Here is a 25,410-nt window from a genome sequence, read left to right on the forward strand (position 1 = left end):
TGATAGCCCAGTGGATATGACTTCTGCCTCCGATTCCGGAGGGTGTGGGTTTCGAACCACGTTCCGTGGCATGCACCTCCAACTTTTCAGTTGTTTTTTTTTATTCTGTACAAATTAGCCCTTGACTACAATCTCACCTGATGGCAAGTGATGATGCAATCTAAGATGGAAGCGGGCTAACTTGTTAGGAGTAGGATGACAATCCACACCCCTTTCGATTTCTACACGACATCGTACCAGAACGCTTAATCGCTTGGCGGTACGTCTTGTCGATAGGGTGGTAACTAGCCACGGCCGAAGCCTCCCACCAGCCAGACCTGGACCAATTAAGAAAACCTCAATCAGCCCAGCCGGGGATCGAACCCAGGACCTCAGGTCTTGTAAGTCCACTGCGCGTACCACTGCGCCACGGAGGCCGTCCACATATCCGACGCATCGCTAACTCGATGCGGATCTGTGGACGCCTACCACGAAAATCATTACATGAGGATATTCTTCGCACATGCGAAGTCATAATTAAAAACACCGAGATTTGAGTATTTTTTTGGATTTATTTTGATTTTTTTCTAGTCTGGTTACTTACCTATCAGTATATCGAGGCGTGATGGAAGCTGCTTTAAAATGTGTACAATAAAGGTTTAATAAAAAACTCGTTTCTACAAAATCAGTGATTTTATTTCTTAATCTCATCATTAACAAATAAGTTTTATACAAAAAAAATACATCTTAACTCTCCAAAGGAGCTGGATTTGTCTATTTACTTATGTATTATGCTTTACAATTTATAATACTCGATTTCTACACAATAAAAAAATGTATAAAAATAACAATCTAAATTGGTTAACTTTATTTTTAATTACAATGAAAAATTCGAACTTTTTAAAATTAAACCTCAGTGCTTTTCATCGTGTTTTTAAATAAAGTAAAATCAAAGTTCTGATATGTTTTAAAACTTTTCATAGCAAACACTTACCACATTTTTAAGTAAATATTTAATTTAAATAAAATATTCCTTTTTTTCACAACATGTGTAGGCTTAGCATGAGGGGACGGTAATGATGAGAAAATACATATTGTCGACCAATAGCAGCCGAGTCGAAATATCTCTCTTTCGTCAATACGCTACTTTCGATCGTCTTTCTTGGCACGTCGTTTTGGACATAATGGATTTTAATTTTTCTGGTACTTGAAAAAACTGTACCCAATGATTTTATACTATTAGATATAGTACTAGCGCGTCGAAACTGAGGCGAATAAAGGCACACAATTGGCTTAATTTCATTTAGTGCGACTAAATGAAATTAAGCCAATTGTGTGCCTGTGTTGTAAACAACAATACCTAAATATTATCTACAATGCCGAGTTGTGTGTTCAAGAAGTGTAAAAACTATATATACATAAATACATAATGTAAGTAAACACAGTTTAGAACACTTTTGCGGTGACTTTGTGGACACGTAACGTATCTCAATACTATTAAAGTCATTGGCGATTCCTAACATTTTACTTTAAAAAGTAAAAAAATTAAAACGTAATAACGTAAACCGACCATATAAGTTACTTTATTTAAAAACTGTCGAATAGAAGCACTGATATAAAACTAGAACTTATATAATCTGACGAGTGGAAACTCATGGACTTAGTAAACACAGGGTAAAGTCTGCCTTACTCGGCACTAAAGTCCGGCCGCTCAGAGATTGCGTTTCTGAGAGGTCGTAATCGAATGGGACAATCGTATTCAATTACAATTGCCTCGTTATTTTGTCTCATCAATAGACAAATTCGCCAGTTCGAACATCGTCCATTCGATTACGTCGATTCGACAAGTCAGAAACTCTATCTCTGAGCGGCCGCATTTTAGATAATGACATCGAGAACATACATAGTCGAGGCAGATAGCGTCAGGCTAAAGTCAACTTTAAACGTTTGCGATAAAGTCTTAAATTACATACCGTCGAATTTTATTTCACAAGATGAAGTACTGGGTATAATGATTGTAGTTGCATGCACGAGTTTCAACTTTAAAACTAGTACAATTAGACACATTTTCCTTTAAAGGTCACTCAATTGCGCCATCGCATATTGAGTGGGATCACAATTAAATCATTACTAAGTCTGTGCTCTTTAATTAATGATATTTACGACCTAATTCGACTTAAATACTAATCTATGTACAATTCTATACAAAATTCCTACAAATACGATCCGAATACAAAAGAAGAGCACCTCATTACAATAGGGATAGTATAGACGCTTAAAAAAGGATCATTATTTTTTATTTTATTATACAAAATAAGTTTAAAAATTATTTAAAATAACAATAATTACATAATTGTATAATGAAAATAAGTTATAAGCGTTTAATTTTGCAGCGAAAAGTGGTTTTTTTATGATATAAAAAATGGACCCTATTGGCTCACATCAAAGTCTATAGTCAAACGACTTTCCTAGTGGCTAAGCTCATGCGACTTTTATGGTTAAAAATATAAAATCACAAATAATTGTCAAATAAACTCAAAATGTAGATGTTACATTTATTTAATTCTAAATTATTTTCCCTAGTACTGTAAAAGGTTTATTGTATGGGTAGCGTCATATAAAGTTAATAATATCACTGGTAGGCATGAAAAAGCAACAAACTATTTTACATAGCAGGGTTTTGCGCAGTTTTTTTTTTTATTTTTAACCTCGACGCAAAAAGAAGGGTGTTATAAGTTTGACGTGTCTCTCTGTCTGTCTGTTTGTGGCACCATAATAGCTGCCGAACGGATGAAGCGATTTTGTTTTTTTTTTTATTAAAGGTGACTTATGTGTTCTTATGTTTGATGAAAATCGGTTGAGCCGTTTAAAAGTTGTGGGGGGTGAAAGTGGGGAAGAATAACCGAATGTCTGCAAATATACTCGAGTGGGGTCTCAAATGAAAGCGCACTGAAAGAGAATATTGATAACTTGAACGAGTGTTCTTGTGAGCTTTGTTTGATGAAAAAATTGATAGTAGGAAAATTGGGACATGGAAATCCGATTATTTATAATGAAATAAAAATAAATAATTTTCTTTGATCCGGTTCACTTAAGATGATAGAAAGAATTTCTGGCATAAGTCTTTCATACATTCGGGGGTTTCAAAATTTCAATATTATTTTTTGCCTGTCTATGTTCAAATGTAACTACGTAATGGATTTCCTGGCTGTGATCATAGGTTAGTTTTGTCTAATCTTGGACGGACGTAAGGAAAAAAACATCCAAATAATTCATCCGCAAAATATACGCTAGTTTTAAGTAAATCAGTAATTAATAATTTACTATAAAATATTGATTCACGTCTATAGTACCTTCGTCTACGTATCGAATAATAAATTAACATGGTTAAGTACAAAAATATAAAATACCAAATTAATTGTAAAGTTTAAAGCTATAGCATAATATCGCCTTCGCCTAATAGATTAGAGCTTAATCTATACTTATAATAAATCTGTAGAGTGGTCAATTCCGTACATGAAATATATTTCCAAAATAACTATCAGGGGGTGATTAGTGGTCGATATTAATGCCAAAATGCAAACAGTAAAATTTTTGTCTGTATGTTCGTTATAGAAACAAAAACGACTATACGGATTTTAACAAAACTTGGTACAATTATTCTTCATACGCCTGGGCAGGTATAGTATACTTTTCATCACGCTACGATCAATAGGAGCAAAGCAGTGAAGGGAAATGTTGGGAAAACGGAAGTTACTCCATTTTTACAGCGATACTACTGTAAGCGCTGGATTAAAGAGGTCTAAGGGCGGACGAAGTCGCGGGCGTCCGCTAGTCTACAAATATAATGAGAAAAATAAATGGTTATGTGGACCGCTTTCAGTGGTGGAAAAAGTGTCAACGGATTTTAAGACGATTTTATCTACTTCGGCTTGAGGATATCCGCAGTTTTTAAATGTTTTTACTTATCCTGACATTATTTATTTTAAATTAAAACAAACATATATATAACCTATTGTGTCAATTAACCGAGTTTTGTAACTTTATATAAGAGATGTCCGAAACTGGGCCCACTTTTGATAACGATACAGAAATGAAAAATGTACTAAAATCTTGCATATTTTACTATATTACTCCATTAGAATCTTAGCCGAAATAATATTCGCCAACATAGAAAATAAGCTAATTTCATTATTTTCACACCTATCGTAGTGAATTGTGTATCCTGTTTGATGTAAAACGTACCAAAGTCCAACAAATTCTAATGACTTTATCGTTAGCGAATAACAGTTAGCAGGGAATCGAATCCAAAATCTTTTAAATATAGAGCAAAACAAAAAACGGACCTGCGCCAAAGATGTAATCAAATAGAGAGAATGATCCCATAAATATTGTATTGATGTCACGAAAAGACTCTTTAAATAAAAAAAATACCCAAGAATGTTGGTAAATGAATAGATAGAAATAGTAAAACTTATACAAAGTTAGACTTAATCGGCAGATCTAAAGAAAAATATTAATTTAGCTAAATCTAAATACGTATTAAACATTATAATGATTGTTATTAATTATTATCGGGATATTACACTCTAATTCTAGATACATTTCTGATATTTAGATAAGCATAAGAATTAAAAAATATAATGGAATTGAAAAAAAAAAGAATATAAAATATAAACATGACCTCGTACCACACCACGTAAAGTTTTAGTACGAGGTCAAAAAACCTCGTAACGCACCAGAGTAAAGTACCGCAGCGAACGTGTTAAAAAAAAAAACTTAAAAGCGAAAATAAAATAGAGTGTAATACCTCCCTAATAACATTATTAGAATAATTGTAAAATTTTAGTCTAATTACTATCTAATCACTGTACAGTTCTTATATTGATATGTGTATTACATTATTTTTGTCACAGCCAGCCACATTTTAAGAGAACAAAAAAATCAAGTCTATTTGTTTAAAAAATTCTAATAAAAAAAATTCAACCGACTTCCAATTCAAACATATTTTCTATGTGCTACCTTCTGATCAGTTTGAAGGCGGTGCCAAGCCAGTGATGTTTTAATTCAAGCCGTTTAAATAAAATTTCTGTGGTTCTTTCAGAAACGGCTTTAATTCCTCTCCTCCTCCTTCTTTTTTGGAAGTCGGTTAAAAATAAAAACAATGGATGATAATATGTATAATAGTTTTCATTTGTGTAACCGCAAAAGAATCAATCTATCTTGTGAATTCTTATTCGGTTTGCTTGTAATAAATTAAAATGTGATAAAACTGTTTCAATAAAACAAATGAAAAAAAATACGAATAGAAACTCTTTCTTTCGAAACTTTAATCAAATGGAAGATTCCAAAAAAAAAATGCAGTAACAAGCTGCGAGCGTGTAATTGCATGTATTACAATTTTATTGGCTGACTGTGTACATTTAAAAAACAATTCCTAACACGTTCGCTGCGGTACGAGGTCAATTGACCTCGTAAGCCTAGCCTCTTCAAGAATTACGAGGTCGACGGACCTCGTACCACACCACGTAAAGTTTTAGTACGAGGTCAAAAAACCTCGTAACGCACCAGAGTAAATTACCGCAGCGAACGTGTTAATGTACCACACATGTAATGACGATAAAAACTTCATCGTTATATCATAACGTATCGAAAAAAAAAACTATTCTCAATCGTTTTGCCGCTTCTCACACCAGCACCGTACACTAAAACGTGTAGACTGCGTTTTCCTATATTACGTCATACGTTCGTAATTTGCGTGTGCGTACGTACTACACGTACGCTACTAATATATTCAAAGTACGGTACGTAAATTATTAGTTTTACGTACGCAACGTTGAACATTTCATATTAGAACGGTACGTAAATTTTTAGTTTTACGTACGCAAAGTTGACCATTTCATATTGGTACGGTACGTAAATTTTTAGTTTTACGAACGCAACGTTGACCATTTCATATCAGAACGGTACGTAAATTATTAGTTACGTAAATTATTAGTACGCAGCGTTGTTAACATTGCATATCTTGTTACAAAATTATACGACTATACGTTGTACGCTATAAGTTTGAATCAACGCTGTATATATATGTTACAAAAAGTTATACGTCATAAATGATACAATTAGTTGCAAATATATACATCGTACGCTACACAAGCTCAGACTAATTACATAAGGACCTGCCTCGCTAGACGTTACTTTTCTGTCAAAGTATATGGTCAACGATCTAATGCCCGATCAACGTTAAAAACTAGCCTCTATAGAATCGATGTTTCATAGTTGTAATCGTGTTCGTTGGTTAAAGAACTGATGGAATGGTTTGCATTTTTCAAAAGAAAATGTTCTGTGTGTTATGTTTTTCTAGTATTTTAGAAAAACGAACATTTTCTGTTTAATAATCTTCATATACCAGAATATACTTTATTTCTTGTAAAAAAAAAGTTGGCAACCCTAAAGCGAGGGAACGACGCATGACGTCAAATTTTTTCAAATATGCAGCCGGCTCCATCGAAATATAAGACGTTGTCACGTCAAAAAGCGATCAACAACTTCTAGTTTAGTAAAAGATATATAATGTAAGCTCGTTTTCTTCAAAAAATGGCAGACATTTTTGTTCGTGAATTTGGTCACTAGTCCTTATGTAATTAGTCCGAGTTACACAAGTATTCAGTCCAATTATTCAACATAGCTGCATACTTTACAAATTATTACTGTTCGTGCGCTGTAGCATGGTGTGGATGATAGTATACGCCTGTATGACGTTCATAATACGTAAACTTTCAAGAGTGGAACAAACTGTCATCCGCACCATGCTACAGCGCGCGAGCTGTACATGGTATGCTACGTACGTTGCGTAATTATCAAAACGTGTACATTGGCATATTACATTATAATATAACGTGCAAAAATCAATAACAAGATCAATCAAAATCAGGTTTTGACCATTGTAAAGAATTTAATATGTATTAACTCGATACTTCATAATTTAAGTTAATACATCGAAATTTAAAAAATAAGCTCATTTTCATTAAATCATAGATTAGTTGCAAATAAGATATGTAATATACACAGTAAAGTCACGTGATTTTACTGAAAAAACACACGTGATCTTCCGCGGAGCATTTATTTTCATTTAATTTAAAAAATCTATATTATATAACATTTAATTAGATACAGATTTTAGCGCGAATGTTGTATCTAATAAATTATTAAAATCGTCAGAACCAACAGCGCGCAAACTTATTGACAAGTCGTTATAAATATCAAAAATCATGATCAGCGATTTGATTATACAAAGATGTTTCATTCTTAGAATCAATATTATACTTCAATTACCCCCAATTTCTTGGTCCTTCGAAGCCGGATAGTTGACACAATCACATTATTTACAAATTGTCAAAAAAACTTCATTTTACAAACAATCTAATTAGTTATAAGTATATTAGAAAATGTCTCAAGGCTTGACTTTCGCCGCCATTTTAATTTTTTATGTTCTTAAAACAAGCGAAATTCTCTCCAATTGTTCACTGGGATAACATTTCGGGAATTTACACTGTGGCCACATTATCCAAATCACATAGGTCCTCTTCCGTGGTAAGAATGAAAGTCACTTGATCATCATCATCAATATCTGGAGGATCCTCTGCTATCTGTAACAAATAATTTTTTTTTGTAATAAGATGTCAAATATTTAGGACTAGCGGAAACTCGTATGACTCAAAATTAATCCGATCTTGATGAAACAAAGCTTATAGAAACTTCTCTTAATCTAAAAGTACATTATGAATGGGTATTATGGGTGTGGGTTCGCATCCGGTCCGGGGCATGCACCTCTAACTTTTCAGTTGTGTGCATTTTAAGAAATTAAATATCATGTCATTTTAAGAAATTAAATATTACGTGTTTGAAACGGTGAAGGAAAACATCGTGAGGAAACCTGCATACCTGAGAATTTTCTGAATTCTCTGCGTGTGTGAAGTCTGCCAATCCACATTGGGCCAGCGTGGTGGACTATTGGCCTAACCCCTCTCATTCTGAGAGGAGACTCGAGCTCAGCAGTGAGCCGAATATGGGTTGATAACGAACATTAGGAAAACCGCATGAAAATCCGTTCAATAGTTCTGAAAATGCATGCTATTGAAATAGAAGTCAGGTTTAAGATATTTTATTGCGAAAAGTTATAAAAACCGTTTTTTGTTGCTCTTCATTTATCGTCGCAATTCAATGTTCGGTGACGATTGCCGTCCATGACCATCGATGGCCGTCGTTATACGCTATATGTTAAGTTATACGTCATAAATGATACAATTAGTTGCAAATATATACATCGTACGCTACACAAGCTCAGACTAATTACATATGGACCTGCCTGGACGTTACTTTTCTGTCAAAGTAGATCAACGTGGTCATCTAAATCCTCGGTTATTTTCGTCGCGTATTTTTGTTGTTCTGTCGGTGGATCTTTGGTGACGTGCCATAGTTCGCTGCCATGACGCACCTGAGTGCGTGAACGGCGCTGACGTCACGTGTGATCATGAGCAGCGCCACATCATGCTGCGTCACCCACTGTCGAGTGCGCGGTGGCCAGGCTCAATATCACGAGCTGCATGATCTATGATGACGTGACAGCGTGACTAGGTAATGTCGGTGACGTGACGCACCTGTGATCGCGGCGCACGCCGGCGGTGACGTCACGTGTGCTGCGCCAGCAGCGCGTCGAGCGCCGCGTGCGCGTCGGCCGCGTCGTGCGGCGCGCCGCCCGCGGACTGCGCGGCCAGGCTCGACATCAAGTGCTGCGGGATGTTGATCTGGACCGGCACTTGCATGTTCGAACTTGTTGGAACCTGTAGATCATTCATTACTTGTTGTTTATATAAAAAAACGAGTGCTGTAGACCACACGATTCAAGTAAAACTTTTTTTACATACATTAAACACAATACAAAAAAATATCGTTACAGAATAACCTTCCAGAAGTGAGCCGAGTAGTGTAGCGAGGCGCTTCGTGTTCGAATCTCGGATCGCTTATCGTATTTGACTAATTTCGATCAATTTCGCGGTACCGAGTTGGGGCTGTTAGAAATAATATGCCTGATAATGATAATGATGTGTGAATATATATGTATGGCCTGTTCAAGAAATTACCGCCCTGTGGAATGTTGAGTATTATTGTTGCGATAATTGTTTCGGTCAATGGTCTTATAGCGAAAAACTACGAGCAACACCATAAGAAGCTTTCGCTTAACTGTTGGATCATGGTACGGATACAGGAGGCAATGATTCTTGACTATAGGTTGCTTGGGCACTCAAATGTGCCGCAGCGGGAGGAATACTTTTGAAGTGAAACTTCTTTAGGCGCATGAGGGTAAATTTTTTACAGATGTAAGGTCACGCCGGTATGCAATGGAAGTGTCGAAAAAGAGAGAGAGAGCGATCGAGACCGATTGAGAGAGAGAGTAAGTGAGAAAGATTGAGAGAAAAAGTGAGACAGAGCGAACATAGTATCACGCACAGTGCTATGGAGTGAGAGGTGGGAGAAAGCTATAGTGAGAAAGATTTTACGATAGAGAGAAATCGCGCAATGTAAATATTAAAGAAATAAATTGAATAAATTAAATTTATAATTTACACAAATTTTCAACACTTTTTATATTTAAATGACAATTAAATTCCTAACCTATCTTCCTTTTTCGCTTCCTCTTAGTCTCGGAAATCTAAAGTTTTTATTTTATAAGTTGACGTACGTATAAAAATGTTGACATATGTATATGACTCACGTGTATAGTGATCTCTGGCAGGATGGTGTTGGGGTTGGCGGTGATGCTGGTAGTGATGTTGTTGTTGGTGGTCGTCGTCTGCGTGGTCTTTGCGTCCGAGCTGTTGTCGTGGTGCGCCCGAGCGGTCTTGTACTCGTGCGATCTCGTGTGCTTGCGAAGGTGGTCTTTGCGGTAGAAACCTGATGGGAAATAGCATTATGCTTTTAAATTTTAAACATACACGATAGCTGTATCACCATGAACAGATTTCAAATTGAGGTGGATACCATCAATTTTGGAATACACCCTCAAATTTATTATCTGTTTATGGTCCTTCGAGCCAGATAGGTGCCGGGAGAGGTTCATCTCTAACTTAACACTAAAGTGTAGGACACCAGCAAACATTTTAATGGTCCTTCGAGCCTGATAGTTTTCGCACTGAGACAGATACGAAATATAGAGCTATACACTTTCCCGCACTGTCTACATATTTAATTTTTTACGCTGGAGTGTAAGACAAAAGCAAACATTTTAATGGGCCTACGAGACGGATAGCTGCCACAATGAGACATTAAGAGAGTTGAACCTTTTCCATACTGTGCACACATCTCTCTGTTGACGACGAAGTAAAACACAATAGCAATATATGTGCCTTCGGTCCGATAGTTACCGTAATGAGAGACAGAGCCCGAACCTTTCCCGCACTGACAATACATTTCAGTCTTAACGCCAAAGTGCCAGACAAAGGCAAACATTTTATTGGTCCTTCGAGCCAGATAGCTGGCGATATAAGAGATAGACGTATTTAACCGTACCTTTGCCGAACTTTTCACACATTTCAGTCTTAACGAAAAAGTGTCAAACAACAGCAAACATTTTAATGGTCCTTCGAGCCTGATAGTTTTCGCACTGAGACGGATACGAAATATAGAGCTATACCTTTCCCGCACTGTCTACATATTTAATTTTTTACGCTGGAGTGTAAGACAAAAGCAAACATTTTAATGGCCTACGAGCCGGATAGCTGCCACAATGAGACATTAAGAGAGTTGAACCTTTTCCATACTGTCCACACATCTCTCTGTTGACGACGAAGTAAAACACAATAGCAATATATGTGCCTTCGGTCCGATAGCTACCGTAATGAGAGACAGAGCCCGAACCTTTCCCGCACTGACAATACATTTCAGTCTTAACGCCAAAGTGCCAGACAACGGCAAACATTTTATTGGTCCTTCGAGCCGAATAGCTGGCGATATAAAAGATAGACGTATTAAACCGTACCTTTGCCGAACTTTTCACACATTTCAGTCTTAACGCCAAAGTGTCAAACAACAGCAAACATTTTATTGGTCCTTCGAGACGAATAGCTGGCGATATAAGATACAGAGATATAGAACCGCACCTTTCCCGTACTATCCAAAAATTTCAGCCTAACACAAAAGTGTTAGACAACAGCAAACGTTTTATTGGTCCTTCGAGCCGGATAACTGTCGCATTGAGAAACAGATAGCAATAGAGCCTTACCTTTCCCGCACTGGCCACACATTTCGGTCTTGACGCCGGAGTGTATGACGGCGTGCAAGTTGAGATGCTCGCGCCGCTTGAAGCCCTTCCCGCAGATGCCGCACACGTAGGGCCGCTCGGGGTTGTGACCCAGCTTGTGACGTTCTAAGTGCTCCTTGCGTTTCAGTCTGTAAAACCATACATTAAATTATTAATAAATAAAGTTAAAGATCCAAAAGCCAAACCCAGCAAACAATAAAATGCTAGTGTACCAGTTTTTTTAATTCTATTATTACTTTAAAAGATGCCTATTTTACATTTCTAAAATGGATCTTGGAAAGAAGTCACAACTTTATGACCCAGCGACACTGGCAGACTAAGTCAGAGACGTCACGTTACGTCCATTGAATCGAACAAGTTTGTTGTTTGCGGGATAAAAATTGCCCTTGATACATCGGACTCAACACAACGGACACACAACATCCTACAAGATAATATAAACATAATCTTTAATTTTTGACTTCCTTTCCTTGAGATGAAAATTATTCTTTTAAGAAATATATTCACACATTACAATATAAATTATTTTTTTTACACCATTCAGAAATGTATTATTTTAATATATAATAATCAAAAGACGCAAGTATTAATAATTTTTTTTTCTATTTTGCAAGTAGCAACCAAAATTTGCTTTGCTCTACTTGCCACTGCAACTGTTCTTTGACAATAAAAATTACCCAGCTCCGCATATGCCGCATATGAACCGCCTCTCGATCTTATGCACAGACAGATGCATCTCCAACTGTTCCTTCTCCGGATAGGCCATATTACATTCCGGGCAGCAGAAGATGGGCGTCCCATCCGTTGCTGTGGCTATGACTATCGACCCCGGCCTCGGCCGCGCCGGCTTCGGCGGTTTCTTCTTGTATTTCTTCTTCTTCTTGTTCAGTATTTGGATGTTGTCCTCTGTAACAGAAGTCATTTTTAGCCCACTTCAAAAAAGGAGGAGGTCCTCAATTAGGCGCATATGTTTTTTTTATGTTTGTTACCGTATGTATGACTTCGTCATTTATTAATCAATTTTGGAAATTATTTTTTGTTTGAAAGAATTAACTATACATTATTGGTCCCATTTCATTTTCATAAAAATCGGTTCAGTAATTTTGTGTTAAAATCAAAATAACTGAAATACTAAGTTTGAGGGTTCAAGGCGCTTAAGGGCCTAATTGGCATAGCACCGCCCTCAAACGAATCAATAGGAAGGACATAGGTACGATGTTATTTTTCGATTTTTAGAGTAATGGCTGCATGCATGCAACTCATATAAAAGTTGTGATCATTTATCATTTAATAAATAGACTACAAATTACAAATTCAATGAAAAATCAATAAATCAATAAATCAAAATCAATATGTATGAATCAAGTAGGCTTAGTTCACAAGACCTTTTGAAACATAAAGTTAGACTATTTGTAAAGACTCTACCGCCGGAAGGGACAGCAAGAGACTCAACAGTTGCTCTATTGAAAAAAATACAATTAAAATTTCTTTTAGTTTTAACCCCCCATGTGAAGGTAGGTCTCCAAGCATCTTTACAATTAAGTAACTCAACTAACCTTTAATCAATAAGCAAATGTTTTTCCCTTAATCATCATATTATTCTGACATGACCACCATGGGACCGCCTGTAGGCCTAAGATGCAACATAACCGAAATAAATAAAAGAATAATGAATATCATTGTTGTCATTGCTCCCCAGACACTGTTGAGTTTCTTGCCGGTATCTTCTCAGCAGAATCTGCCTTCCGAACCAGTGGTAAATCTTTACAAATAGTCAACTGACGTGTCAAAAGTGCTTGTAAACTGAGCCTATTTGAAATAAATGATTTTTGATTTGAACTTTGACTAAGTTAAACTCACCCTCATCCATCACGGGTTCATTGACCCCATCTACAAGCATTTCATTTTTGTTGTCCGCACTCATTTCCACTTCAACAGTGACTTCGTTCCTCTTGTTGTTGTCGGCCGGGTTGAGCCGCAGAAACTGTTGTAACGAGGCGGGCAATGCCTGCGTTTGCTGTAACAACATTTGCATCACTTCTAAATTTTGCTGCAACAACAATAAACAACACACATTTTTATTATGGCAACACATAAACAAATGACAAACAATATTTATTATTATTTGGATCCGGACCTGGATTCGAATCTTGGATCAGGGTATGAAATATTATGCTTTACTTTCTTCTGTTAATATAATATCAAGTTTTTAACTATATAAATTACAGCTTAAAATATTGTAATCTTCGTTCGTAACATTGTAAATTATGTATAAATTAAATTATTTAACTGATTTGCTACATTATAAACTAAAATTAACTAGTATAAATTTAAAAATGATGATTTATTACTAAGTTTTTAATTGTATTACAGGTTAAAATATTGTAATCTTCATTCAATCTGGCAATTGTAACACGAAAAGCGTAAGTGCCGTTTCAACATATAATTGTATGAAAAATGTTTATAAAGTCAAGCATAATCTCACGATGCGTAAGTCCGACAACCAGCATGGTGGTTTTAAGCTCCAAGCCCCCTCTTCTATTAAGTAAGGAGGACATGTACTTCTGTGTACATGAGCTTACATCACTATACTATACTCCAAGTATCCAAAGTATTATAAATCACCTCGCTTGCTATCAAGAATGCAAGGCAGTGCAAATCGGGTGCAAAGAAGTTCTAATCAGCTATGACCCCCCCGCAGAGGCGTAACGGAACAACGAGCAACCTACATTGGCTCCTCAGCGACACTCCATGAGGCTATCGGCGACCTGGGCGGCCTGCTAAGCTTCTGGAGCGAGCTCGGCTGGATGGAATAAATCCAGCGGGAACCTACACCGGAGGGACCCACGCACAACGGCCAATCAAATGGCTAAGTGCGGAAACGGCCCAGAATAAAGAAGAAGAAGAAGAAGAGCTATGACCCTAACAGTTGATTGAACAATCCAAGCTTAATGTCATGCATATACCGATTTTTGTATATTATATCGTTTTCAGCTTTTAATATAAAAAAGTCACACTCACTTGCGGTGGCAATGTGTTGAGGTATTTGACTAGGTCCTGCGAGGAGTTGGCGATCTGCCACGGGTTGCCGTCACCAGTTTCTGTGCCTTGTGAACTTTCCTGCAAAAAGATATACACTGATTAAAAATACAAGTTAAAATTTACAAATATTAAAAAAAAAAAACCCCAGCAGTCAACATTGCAACAAAAAGGATCACTTTATGACATTCGATCAGAACCGTCCAATGAAAAACGTAGGAAATAATTCTCATTTCCAAAGATTCCATTTGATGCGAGCCTTCAAACTACTTAAAGTCTCTAGTGTGATTGGTCAAAGATACTCAGGCGTAGTTGGCCTGGTGCCGCGCGGCTTTAATGAACAAAGACCTTTATGTTGACTAGATAATATTCAATAATTAGCTAAAAGAAACTTACATCATCATTTTCGACGTACTCCTCCTTGATAACAATATTAGATATTTCCGGGTTATTGTTAGTGAGCTGAGGCTTCACATCCGGCCCGTTTATTATTATTTGATTGTTCGGAGTTATGAACACCTGGTGAACAGAAAATAAGATAATTAAAAGGATACATGATATTAAGAAATAATTGTAATATTAGAAGTAAAGATTTTTTTTCAGAATTAATCAAGAGAAGCGGTGGATTTACAAGACGGAAGTTCTGGTTTCGATCCCCGGCTGGGTTGAGGTTTTCTTAATTGGCTGGTGGGAGGCTTCGGCCGTGTCTAGTGACCATCCTACCGACAAAGACGTACCGCCAAGCGATTTCGCGTTCCGGTTCGATGTCGTGGAAAAACCGAAAGGGGTGTGGATTTTTATCCCCCTCTTAACAAGTAAGCCCGCTTCCAACTTAGCATAGCTTATTGCATCGTCACTTACCATCTGGTGAGATTGCAGTCAAGGGCTAACTTGTAAAGAATAAAAAAAAAAAAGAAAAAAAAGTTGATGAATAGAAAATTTGGGACTTTTTAAATGAATCCGGGTATAAATGGTTTGAAATATATTTTTATGATTACTTTCTCGTTCTCTCTTTTTTTCTGATTTCTCATATGATGCTATAGAAAAGTTAAAATAAATATTAAACATATTTGTTGGACATTTAAGGGTCTGAACCCTTGTAACTTTCTTATTTGTCGGTAGGGTGGTAACTAGCCACGGCCAAAGCCTCCTAAAAGCCAGACCTGGACCAATTAAGAAAACCTCAATCGGCCCAGCCGGGGATCGAACCCAGGACCTCCGTCTTGTAATTCCACCTCGCTTACCACTGCGTCACAGAGGCCGTCAAGTTAACTTTGTGACTTACGCCATATTGCATTTAGGATGACGTCACTAAGTCGTACCTGATGCTGCATACTCTGCTGCACCTGTTCCTTGCTGTCTTGCGCCTGCTGCGGCTGTATTAGCTGCATCTCGTGCGGCATAGCTGCCAACACCTGCAGACCTGAACACACGTAAATCTTTATATTTATAAAATTTATCTTTATTTTTATAAAGTTTATCTTTATTTTTATAAAGTTTATCTTTATTTTTATAAAGTTTATCTTTATTTTTATAAAGTTTATCGTTATTTTTATAAAGTAGTTGCGGACGTCCGCGACTTCGTCCGCCCTTATACCTCTTTAATGCGGCCCTATCGCAAAATCCATTCTTAGTGGATACCTACCAACTATAGACTACCTTCCTGCCAAATTTCCTTACCTTTCGCATTTATATATTAAGATATCGTTATTTTTATACAGTTTATCTTTACTTTTATAAAGTTCATCTTTATCTAATCATTATCGTAGGCCTCTTTTAAGTGTCCCTACAGGGCAAAGTCCGTATAGACTAGGGAATATTGACCTTGAACCCATTTTGATTATTAAAAGGTTTACTGACAGAAAGCTCCATAAGCTGAAACATAGCGTAATATGTGGATTTACTCGAGCGTCATGAAATTGTTTTTTTTTATTGGTTATTCTTCTAAACATACCCACCCATACACCCATACTTGATGTAGATTATCAACAACATCAAAATCAAAATCAAAAATCAAAATCAAAGTAAAGTATTTTCCTATATTTTAATCACCTTTTCGGGTCTTCTGCCATTCATGCCATAAATTATTTAAATTCTTATTTTCGATATTTAGTAAATATGAAAAATTACTGATCCCAAAGAACTTTATTCAACTCGAAGCTTAATGTATGAATGTTTATGAGTAGGAAATAATGTAGTAAATATGCTTATTCATATTGATAGCTCAAATTTTCAATAATGATTATTAATATAATAATGACTCGGTTATGAAATTTAGGTCAGTGTAAAAATATTTGTATGTTAGACTTGAAGAGTTGGTGTGAATAACATTGAACCTACAAGACTTTGATATCTGATCCCATAATAATTTGTATTAGTTAGGGTGCATATGATGTGAATGACAGGGTTGCCACCTGTTCTTTAAGATACGATAATGCTATAATAGCACGTTCGCTGCGGCACTGATTTTTCTGTACTTTACTCTGGTGCGTTACGAGGTTTTTTGACCTCGTACTAAAACTTTATGTGGTGTGGTACGGGGTCCGTCGACCTCGTAACTCTTGAAGATGCTATACTTACAAGGTCAATTGACCTCGTACCGCAGCGAACGTGATAATATGTATAATGTAGAATTGAAAAAAAATATATATATTTTTATAGAAAAACTAGCGGACTCGCTCAAGCTTCGCTTTGACTTATTAATTTATTTATTTGCACTTCTTCCCTATCCCTACTTTAACACTACCATACTCCTACCCCTACCCCTACCCTACCCCTACCCTACCTCTACTCTACCCCTACCCTACCCTACAACTACCCTACCACTACCCTACCCTACCCTATCCCTATGCCATAAACCTACCCTACCACTACCCTACCCTACCCCTACCCTACCCCTACCCTACCGCTACCCTACCCCTACCCTATCCCTATACCATATCCCTACCCTACCACTACCCTATCCTAGGATTTAGGGGTTTGAAAAATAAATGTTGGCCGATTCTCAGACCTACTGAATATGCACAAAAAATTTCATCAAAATCGGTCGAGCCGTTTCGGAGGAGTTCAAGTTCGAACACCGCGACACGAGAATTTTATATATTAGATTGCTAATTCAACTATCTCCTGTCACGAGGTAATACGTAGAGAGAATCCTGTAGGTCTTTTGTCTCATCGCAACGAAATATCGATACTACTATTGATCAACAATATGTGTTTTCTTTTCGATAGATTTCTCGTTTTGCGAATGCTACTGAAAATGCTGTAATTTAGTAGATAAAGGGCTATTTAGAGGGCTTTTAACTACGTCGCGTCAGCTAGTTTATGATAATTTTAATTTCTGACAACTAGTGATAAGTTTTTTATAAGTGGCAACCCTAACAGCAGGTGAAAAACGGTGCGCGATGTTACAGCACTGAACACGTATTAACTCTCAAAGTGTAATCACCTGATCGCATCCTGAACGTACCTGAACATAAAGTTTATATTATTATTTATTTTTAACCGTCGACGCAGAAAGTGGGGTGTTATATGACGTGTCTGTCTGCCAGTCTGCAGACAGACACGTCACGTTAAAAGTTGTGGGATGGAAATTGGGGAAGAACAACCGAAATATACTAGAGTGGGGTCTCAAATGAAAGCGCACTGAAAGAGAATATCAATGAATTGATTGAGAGTGTAATTAATAATTTCATACACTACGGTCTTTCAAAATTTTCAATTTTAAGTACGGTATTTAAAATAATGTTAGCCTTTTTCTTAATATCGTCCCCTTCCACACTAATAGGTCATGATTTTCGTAAAATTACAAAATGGTGGCCGCTCACAGACCACTAATCTTAGATCCCTTTACATAATAATTCCTTACCTTCGGGTAATGAGTTTCCTATAAGTTGGAACCCACCATTTTCATTGCCGTCGGGCGAGTAGGCGAGCGTCAGTACTGTGCCGCCTGCGGACAAACATACATTTGTTTATTTGACTACTGTTACATACACAATCGTTATCAACCCATATTTGAATCACTGCTGAGCTCGAGTCTCCTTTCAGAATGAGGTGTTAGGCCAATAGTCCACCACGCTGGCCCAATGCGGATTGGCAGACTTCACACACATAGAGAATTAAGAAAATTCTCAAGACATACACAATAATGGATACAAATGCATATTAAAAACTAGCCCGCTAGTTCCCGTTCCCACTACAAAACGTAGATAAAACGCCTATGACACTCACAAATAACGTGGCTTTCTAGTGGTAAAAGAATTTTCAAAATCATTTCAGTAGATCCAAAGATTTTGAAGACGTCCGTGGCGCAGTGGTATGCGCGGTGGATTTACAAGACGGAGGTCCTGGGTTCGATCCCAGTGAGGCAGATTTAGGTTTTCTTAATAGTTCCAGGTCTGGCTGGTGGGAGGCTCCAGCCGTGACTACTTACCATCCTAAAGATAAAGACGTACCGCCAAGCGATGACATCCACTACGATGTCGTGTAGAAACCGAAAGAGGTGTAGATTTTCATCCTACTCCTATTAGCAGGCTAATTCACTATCTTTGACGTATGCTAGTTGAAATATACGAAATTGAGATTCTGTGGAAAAAAATATATATACGGTCGAATTGAGAAACCTCCTCCTTTTTTTGAAGTCGGTTAAAAATGTCATCCGGTGCTGGTGGATATCACACAGTAGGTAAATGACATTTTGTCAATTGATTTGATGTTTATTTTATTAGGTTACTAGCGGATGCCCGCGACTTCGCTCGCGTGAAACTCGATGTAAACTTTCAAATACCTCTACCCTACCCTACCCCTACCCTACACTACCCCTACCCTACCCTACCCTCCCGTACCCTACCCGTACTCTACCCAACCTCTACCTTACGTTGAAATTTTTCCTGAATTTTCTTTGCTATAAACCTCACAGAGCCTGAGACCTTTCCAACGAATGCAAAACCGTGGAAATCGGTTCGTGCGTTCTGGAGTTATAGCGTCAGGAAGGAAAACCCGACTTATTTTTATATAGTAGATAAATAACGACCAAAATAGTGGATAGGTTAGCAGGTGGCCTTGTAGGGCTAACTTGTAAAGAATTAAATCAAAGTCCAAGTTACCTTGCTGGAATCCCTGTATGGGTATTTGCATTTGGTACTTTGGCTGTTGTTGCTGTAGCGTTACATTCGGACTTAGCACTTGAATCTGCACCGTCGGCTGTGGGTCACCTGCAAGTAATTCCAACATCATTAAATATAACATAAAATTGTAAATTTTGAAAAACCCCCGAAAATCATGAAATTATTAATTACACTCTTGATCAAGTCATCAATATTATCTTTCAGTGCGACCCCACTCGAGTATATTTGCAGACATTCGGTTATTCTTCCCCACTTTTAAACGGCTCAACCGATTTTCATCAAACATTTCTAAGAACACTCGCCTAAAAGTCACCTTCGATACAAAAAAAAATTAAATTTCGATGAAAACTAAATTGAAATCGCTTCATCTGTTATAGAGCTATGGTGCCACAAACAGACAGACAGACCTCCCCCCCCCCCCCCCAATAAAGTGAAAAATAACTAATTTATACATAAAAAGTAAAGATTGTCTGGATATTTGCAAAATAAATAACATTTAAGGTTATTTAAGGTCCCAACTGCTTTCTAATTGCTTTCTACACTTCTGGACTGAGCTTGTTTTTTTTCTTTTCAGTAATTTTATACTTTATGCAGTCGGGTTTGTAAATCCGTTCAGTGGTTTGGAAGATATGAGGTAATAAAGAATTTTACATACATACATACATACAAGATACGTGCGAAAAACCTCTTTTTACCCTTTTTGCAGTCAGGTAAAAATACAAGGATTTTATTAAGATTTATTAAAGTGAATAAATGTAACTAAATAAAAAGAAATAAATAAAATTAAAACCTAACTTTTTGAGTTTTATCAAGATGGCGCCCTTATAGCAACTATGCAACTATGACATGATAATAGATAGCAAACATCAAATCGATTACTGCATTGAAAACGTTATCAATCCGCTATTATTACCCATATTAGTGTTGCATTTCTTGGGAGATAGTGAATATTATTTCGAAAGAATTAAAGTAAATTCGTAGATTTGTATAATCAAAAATAGTTAAAAAAATATTTTGTTTTATTTCCGCTAGGGTACAATGAATGATCCTGGGCTCCATACATTTTTGGACTATCTCCTTTTTTTATCGTAATTAGAAGAAAATTTATACAGTTTTAGCTTCCTTACATTAAATGTGTCATTTTCCAATATTTGAACTATAAAACATAAACGCACAAATAACAAAGATAATCTGACGCTTTAAATCCCTGTAGCTCCGAAAATAATGATCGCAGATACCGTTATTTTTACAAAATTTAAAAAACTGTCATCATCCCTATTCTCCCATGAACCGACAGCAGTGAATGTTCAATACGATTTTTTTTTATTGAGCAGGATGTAAACGCACCAGGTTTGGTCCCAGGCAAGGCGATGGGCACGGAGATGAGCTGCGGCGTGCCCGGGATGGTGGAGCTGTCGATGGCGCGCACGTACTGCATGCCGTCGCCCATGTTCACCCCGCCCACCATGCCCACCACCTGGAAACATAACATTCATACTAATATCATCATCATCATCATCATTATCATCCCATATTCGGCTCACTGCTTTGCGAGTCTCCTCTCAGAATGAGAGGGGTTAGGCCAATAGTCCACCACTCTGGCTTAATGGCAGACTTGACACACGCAGAGAATTAAGAAAATCCTCTGGTATGCAGGTTTCCTCACGATGTTTTTCCTTCACCGTTTGAGACACGTGATATTTTAATTTCTTAAAATGCATACAACTGAAAAGTTGGAGGTGCATGCCCGGGACCGGATTCGAACCCACACCCTCCGGAATCAGAAGAAGAGGTCATATCCACTGGGCTATCACGGCTCCACTAATATTATAAAGTCAAAAAAAAAGTCTACGTTCTGCTCTAGGTTCCAATTTATCTCTATACTAAATTTTATCTAAATCGATTTAGACTTTTGACTACTTTGGAATTTAAACTATCGTGTGTGTTATTCATATTAATTGATTATGAAACACGGCTAAATACGTAAATAAAATAAAGCCTGGATAGTGTAGCTTCCAACAGTGAAAGTATTTTTGAAATTTCAATAGTTTCGAATTACTCAATGCAAACAAACAGACAATCAAATCTCTCCTCTTTATAATATTAGTATAGATGAATGAACTGGACAATATTTGAAAAATAAGGATTCCATTTTTGTACAGAACCCTAAAAAAGTTGAAACAACTATACCAGCAGATGGCAAGATGATAAACCAAATAGGGTGCGAAAAGATCATACATGACCCCTTTTATAAATCGAGGCTAACGGCTAAGTCACAGTATAACTATATTTAGGGTAAAAAATAACCCTTTCCAAAATTTAAATAACAATGAATATTTTTACCTGCTCAACTTGTATTACGATTTTTTTAACTATGTAATATAATACTTCATAGTAATTATAAAACATATTTTAAACATTATAGAACAAAATAATTACTAACATTATAAACCCTATTCTAAAATATTGGCTTACCGTGCATCACGACAGGAACAAGAAATAATAAAAAAAAATGTTTGCTCTCAGAAATGTCTATAGATTTATTATTTAATTATTATCTGTACTTATCTATACTAATATTATAAAGAGGTAAAGTTTGTAAGTTTGTAAGTTTGTCACATTTTTTAAATGGGGTAATCTTCGGAACTACTGGTCCGATTTTAAAAATTCTTTCACCAGTAGAATGCTACATTATCGGGGAGTGCTATAGGCTATATTTTATATAGATATTATATATATTAGCCGAGTTATCACAGTTTTTGTCATACAGGTCGGACTGAAAATTCTCTTAAACAGACTTATTCGCATGCGCTGCCTTAACTATTGTGTAAAATTGAAATTAATGTATGGAGGCTTTATGACCCTTTAAAAGTTCTACAAAAAAGTCCGCGACACCATATATCTATCTTCTATATATTAGCAGATATAGTACCTTTTGTGTTTTAAAAATTATTAATTTTATATACTTAGGTTTACGTCATTATTTATACAACTAAACTTTAGTCCTTATTAAAATAAATTATTTAATAATCACAAGGATATTATGGAGATAAGATTTGCCCTTTACAGTATGTTAATTACTTAAATAGTTTCGGAGATAATATTTCTAAAAGACGCAGAAATTCCGCTATATGACGCCCGGCGCTTTCATTTACCCGTAGTTCCCGTAGTTCCCGTTCCCGTGTGAATATGGGGATCAAACATAGCCTATGACACTCGCAAATAACGTAGCTTTCTATTGGTAAAACAATTTTCCAAATCGGTCCAGTAGATCTAGAGATTACCTCCTACAACCACACAAACTTTACCTCTTTATATTATTAGCATAGAAGTTTCTATTTCTCTTGTTCATACCACCACTCTGGAAGGACTGGACCGATTTTACTAAGGGTAGGAGTAAGATAGAGAAATTACAGGGTAGGGTAGGGTACGGGTAGGGAAGCGTAGGGGTAGTGTAGGGGAAGGGTAGGTTTATGGCCGGGTTTAGGGTAGTGGTAGGGTAGAGGTACGGGTAGGATAGGGAAGTGGTAGGGTAGGGGTAGGATAGGCGTGAGAATGGGGTAGGAAAGGGATAGGGTACGGGGAGGGTAGGGGTAGGATGGGGGTAGGGTGTAGGTAAGGTAGGGGTTGGGTAGGGTAGGGGTAGTAGTAAAGTTGACATCGAAATTTACGCGGACGGATTCGCGGGCGTCCGCTATTTATGTATATTTTAAATGGGTGTATAACCTGAAGTAAATAAATTATTATTATTATTATTATAAAGAAGTAAAGTTTGTAGGAGCTAATCTCTGGATCTACTGAACCGATTTTAAATTCCTTTTACCATTGGAAAGCCACGTTATTTGTGAGTGTCATATGGTATATTTTATCCCTATATTTTCGCGGAAACGGGAAATACGCGGGTGAAACGAGGAGCGTCAGCTAGTACATTTATTAAGTAAAATAACAGGGAAAATAAGTAGAACACAATGCGAAAGTTTAGATGGATGGATGTTACTCAATCTTGCCAGAATTACTGAACACATTTGGATTAACATTTGAATGAACAATACAGTTACTTTTCCTCCTATTATCACAGAAACGAGGTTTAAGCGAGTGAAACCGTGCGACATACCTAGTCGATAAAAATTAAAGAAACAAGGCCTAATATACCTCCTTGAGAAACACGTGTTATAAAAGTATTTTTAATCGACTTCCAAAACGAACGATATTCTATGTTCGGATGTATGTATATATGATTCTTTCTTAACTTCAAACAATGGGTCCGTTGTTTCAGGTTTCACTTGAGAAGAATCTTTAGCGGAAGTGAAAGTCACAACCACATAAGTCGTATCACTGGTAATAGGTACATAGATATTATTATGTAATACAAATAGTGCCTAGTTCACTAAGTCTACAAATATAAAACCTAGGCGTTCACGCCTAGGGTTTATTTTTGTAGCCTACTTTCAAAGCATGTTAAGTAATACTAAACGATTTAGTCATACTAATAATTTTTTTAACATAAAAATGGTACCGACTTCAAATACGTATTTGAGTTATTTTGATTTTAACAGAAAACTACAAAACCGATTTTCATCGAAAATGAAATGGGACCTACCTGGAAGTTTACTCTTACAAACAAAAAAAGAATTTTAAAAATTGATTAATAAAATAAAAGGCGAAGTTATGAGGTAACAAACATATTGAAGAAAAAAAAACATCCGCGTCAAATTGATAACCTCCTTCCTTCTTAAAAGTCGGTTAAAAACTAGACAACGCCCAGCGGTTTCACCCTGTAGTTCCTGTTCCCGTGAGAATAAGGGGATGAAATATAACACCCCAATAGCGTAGCTAATTTTTGAAATTGGATCAGTAGTTCCGAAGGCCAGTTATAAACTTACAAACTTTACCTCTTTATAATATTAGTATAGATTTACACCAACAATGGCAATAGGAATGGAAATGGGAAGAGGAAAACTTGTAGTGCTAGTGCTAAACAAAGCAATCTCTTAAAGGTATAATACAGCATTGTTGTCAGGTATCCGTAATAGCCCAGTGGATATGACCTCTGCCTCTGATTCCGGAGGTTGTTGGTTCGAATCTGGTCCGGGGCATGCACCTTCAACTTTTCAGTTGCAATTTAAGAAATTAAATATCACATGCCTCAAACGGTTCTCTGAGTGTGTGAAGTCTGCCAATCCGCATTGGGCCAGCGTGGTGGACTATTGACCCATCTCATTCTGAGAGGAGACTCAAGCTCAGCAGTGAGCCGAATATGGCTTGATAATGATGTCAGGAATCAGTATCAAGTATTAAAGTAAAATCAAACATTCTAAGAGGTGACTTGTGCTCAACAGTGAACCATATATGGGTTGTTGAAAATTTTAATAAAAAAAATTCAACCGTCTTCAAAAACATAAAACATACTGACTAAACTAAAAAGCGAAAAATAACATCGTATTAAGTTCTATGTATCATATATTATGTTGATACTGATGATCAGTTTGAAGGCGGTGCTAGCCCGATGATGTATTAATTCATGCCATGTAAGAAAGATTTGGGATTTTAGACAGTGTTCTTTCAGAATCGGCTTAAATTAACACAACACCGGTTTAGCAACGCCATCAAACTGATCACCAGTCGAATTGAGAACCTCCTCCTTTTTTTGATGTCAGCTAAAAATGATGACGATGAGGTCAATAGTTACAGTACCTGTGACAGAGCATTTCCATTATTGGTCATGTTTTGCTGCAGCTTAGTAACGGGCATCTGTCCAGCAGTAGTCACAAAGTGCGTCCCCTGTCCACCCACTGCTTGGAACGCAGCAAAGTTCATCTCAGAGTCTTCGTCACTGAGAACAACACATTCAATAATATAAGACTAATATCTTAGTATTCCATGGATTCACTGTGCATGTGTCAGGTCCATCGCATGGTAGAGAGAAAAACTCTGAGCAGAGTC

General features: G+C 36.8%; 1 protein-coding gene across 5 annotated transcripts in view; it reads right to left on the minus strand.

The window, feature by feature from the left end:
* Positions 1 to 653: 653 nt before the first annotated feature.
* The window catches only part of LOC112049882 (zinc finger protein 382), a 28,642-nt gene continuing 3,885 nt past the window's right edge, over positions 654 to 25,410 (minus strand). For 4 of the 5 annotated variants that reach the window (XM_052884234.1, XM_024087927.2, XM_052884236.1 and 1 more), the window contains exons 2-14: positions 25,162 to 25,300; positions 20,815 to 20,944; positions 19,447 to 19,554; positions 18,207 to 18,290; positions 15,661 to 15,761; positions 14,735 to 14,857; positions 14,321 to 14,419; positions 13,160 to 13,349; positions 11,977 to 12,205; positions 11,261 to 11,427; positions 9,755 to 9,933; positions 8,640 to 8,822; positions 654 to 7,628 (exon numbers count right to left, since the gene is read on the minus strand). In XM_052884234.1, coding sequence (XP_052740194.1) covers positions 8,670 to 8,822; positions 9,755 to 9,933; positions 11,261 to 11,427; positions 11,977 to 12,205; positions 13,160 to 13,349; positions 14,321 to 14,419; positions 14,735 to 14,857; positions 15,661 to 15,761; positions 18,207 to 18,290; positions 19,447 to 19,554; positions 20,815 to 20,944; positions 25,162 to 25,284 — 1,686 coding nt within the window. In that variant the 5' untranslated portion in view covers positions 25,285 to 25,300 and the 3' untranslated portion in view covers positions 654 to 7,628; positions 8,640 to 8,669. The remainder of the gene's footprint in view (positions 7,629 to 8,639; positions 8,823 to 9,754; positions 9,934 to 11,260; positions 11,428 to 11,976; positions 12,206 to 13,159; positions 13,350 to 14,320; positions 14,420 to 14,734; positions 14,858 to 15,660; positions 15,762 to 18,206; positions 18,291 to 19,446; positions 19,555 to 20,814; positions 20,945 to 25,161; positions 25,301 to 25,410) is intronic. The other variant, XM_052884233.1, reaches the window with a different exon arrangement.

Source organism: Bicyclus anynana, chromosome 11 (genome assembly GCF_947172395.1).
Source record: "Bicyclus anynana chromosome 11, ilBicAnyn1.1, whole genome shotgun sequence".
In the NCBI taxonomy this organism is placed as follows: domain Eukaryota; kingdom Metazoa; phylum Arthropoda; class Insecta; order Lepidoptera; family Nymphalidae; genus Bicyclus; species Bicyclus anynana.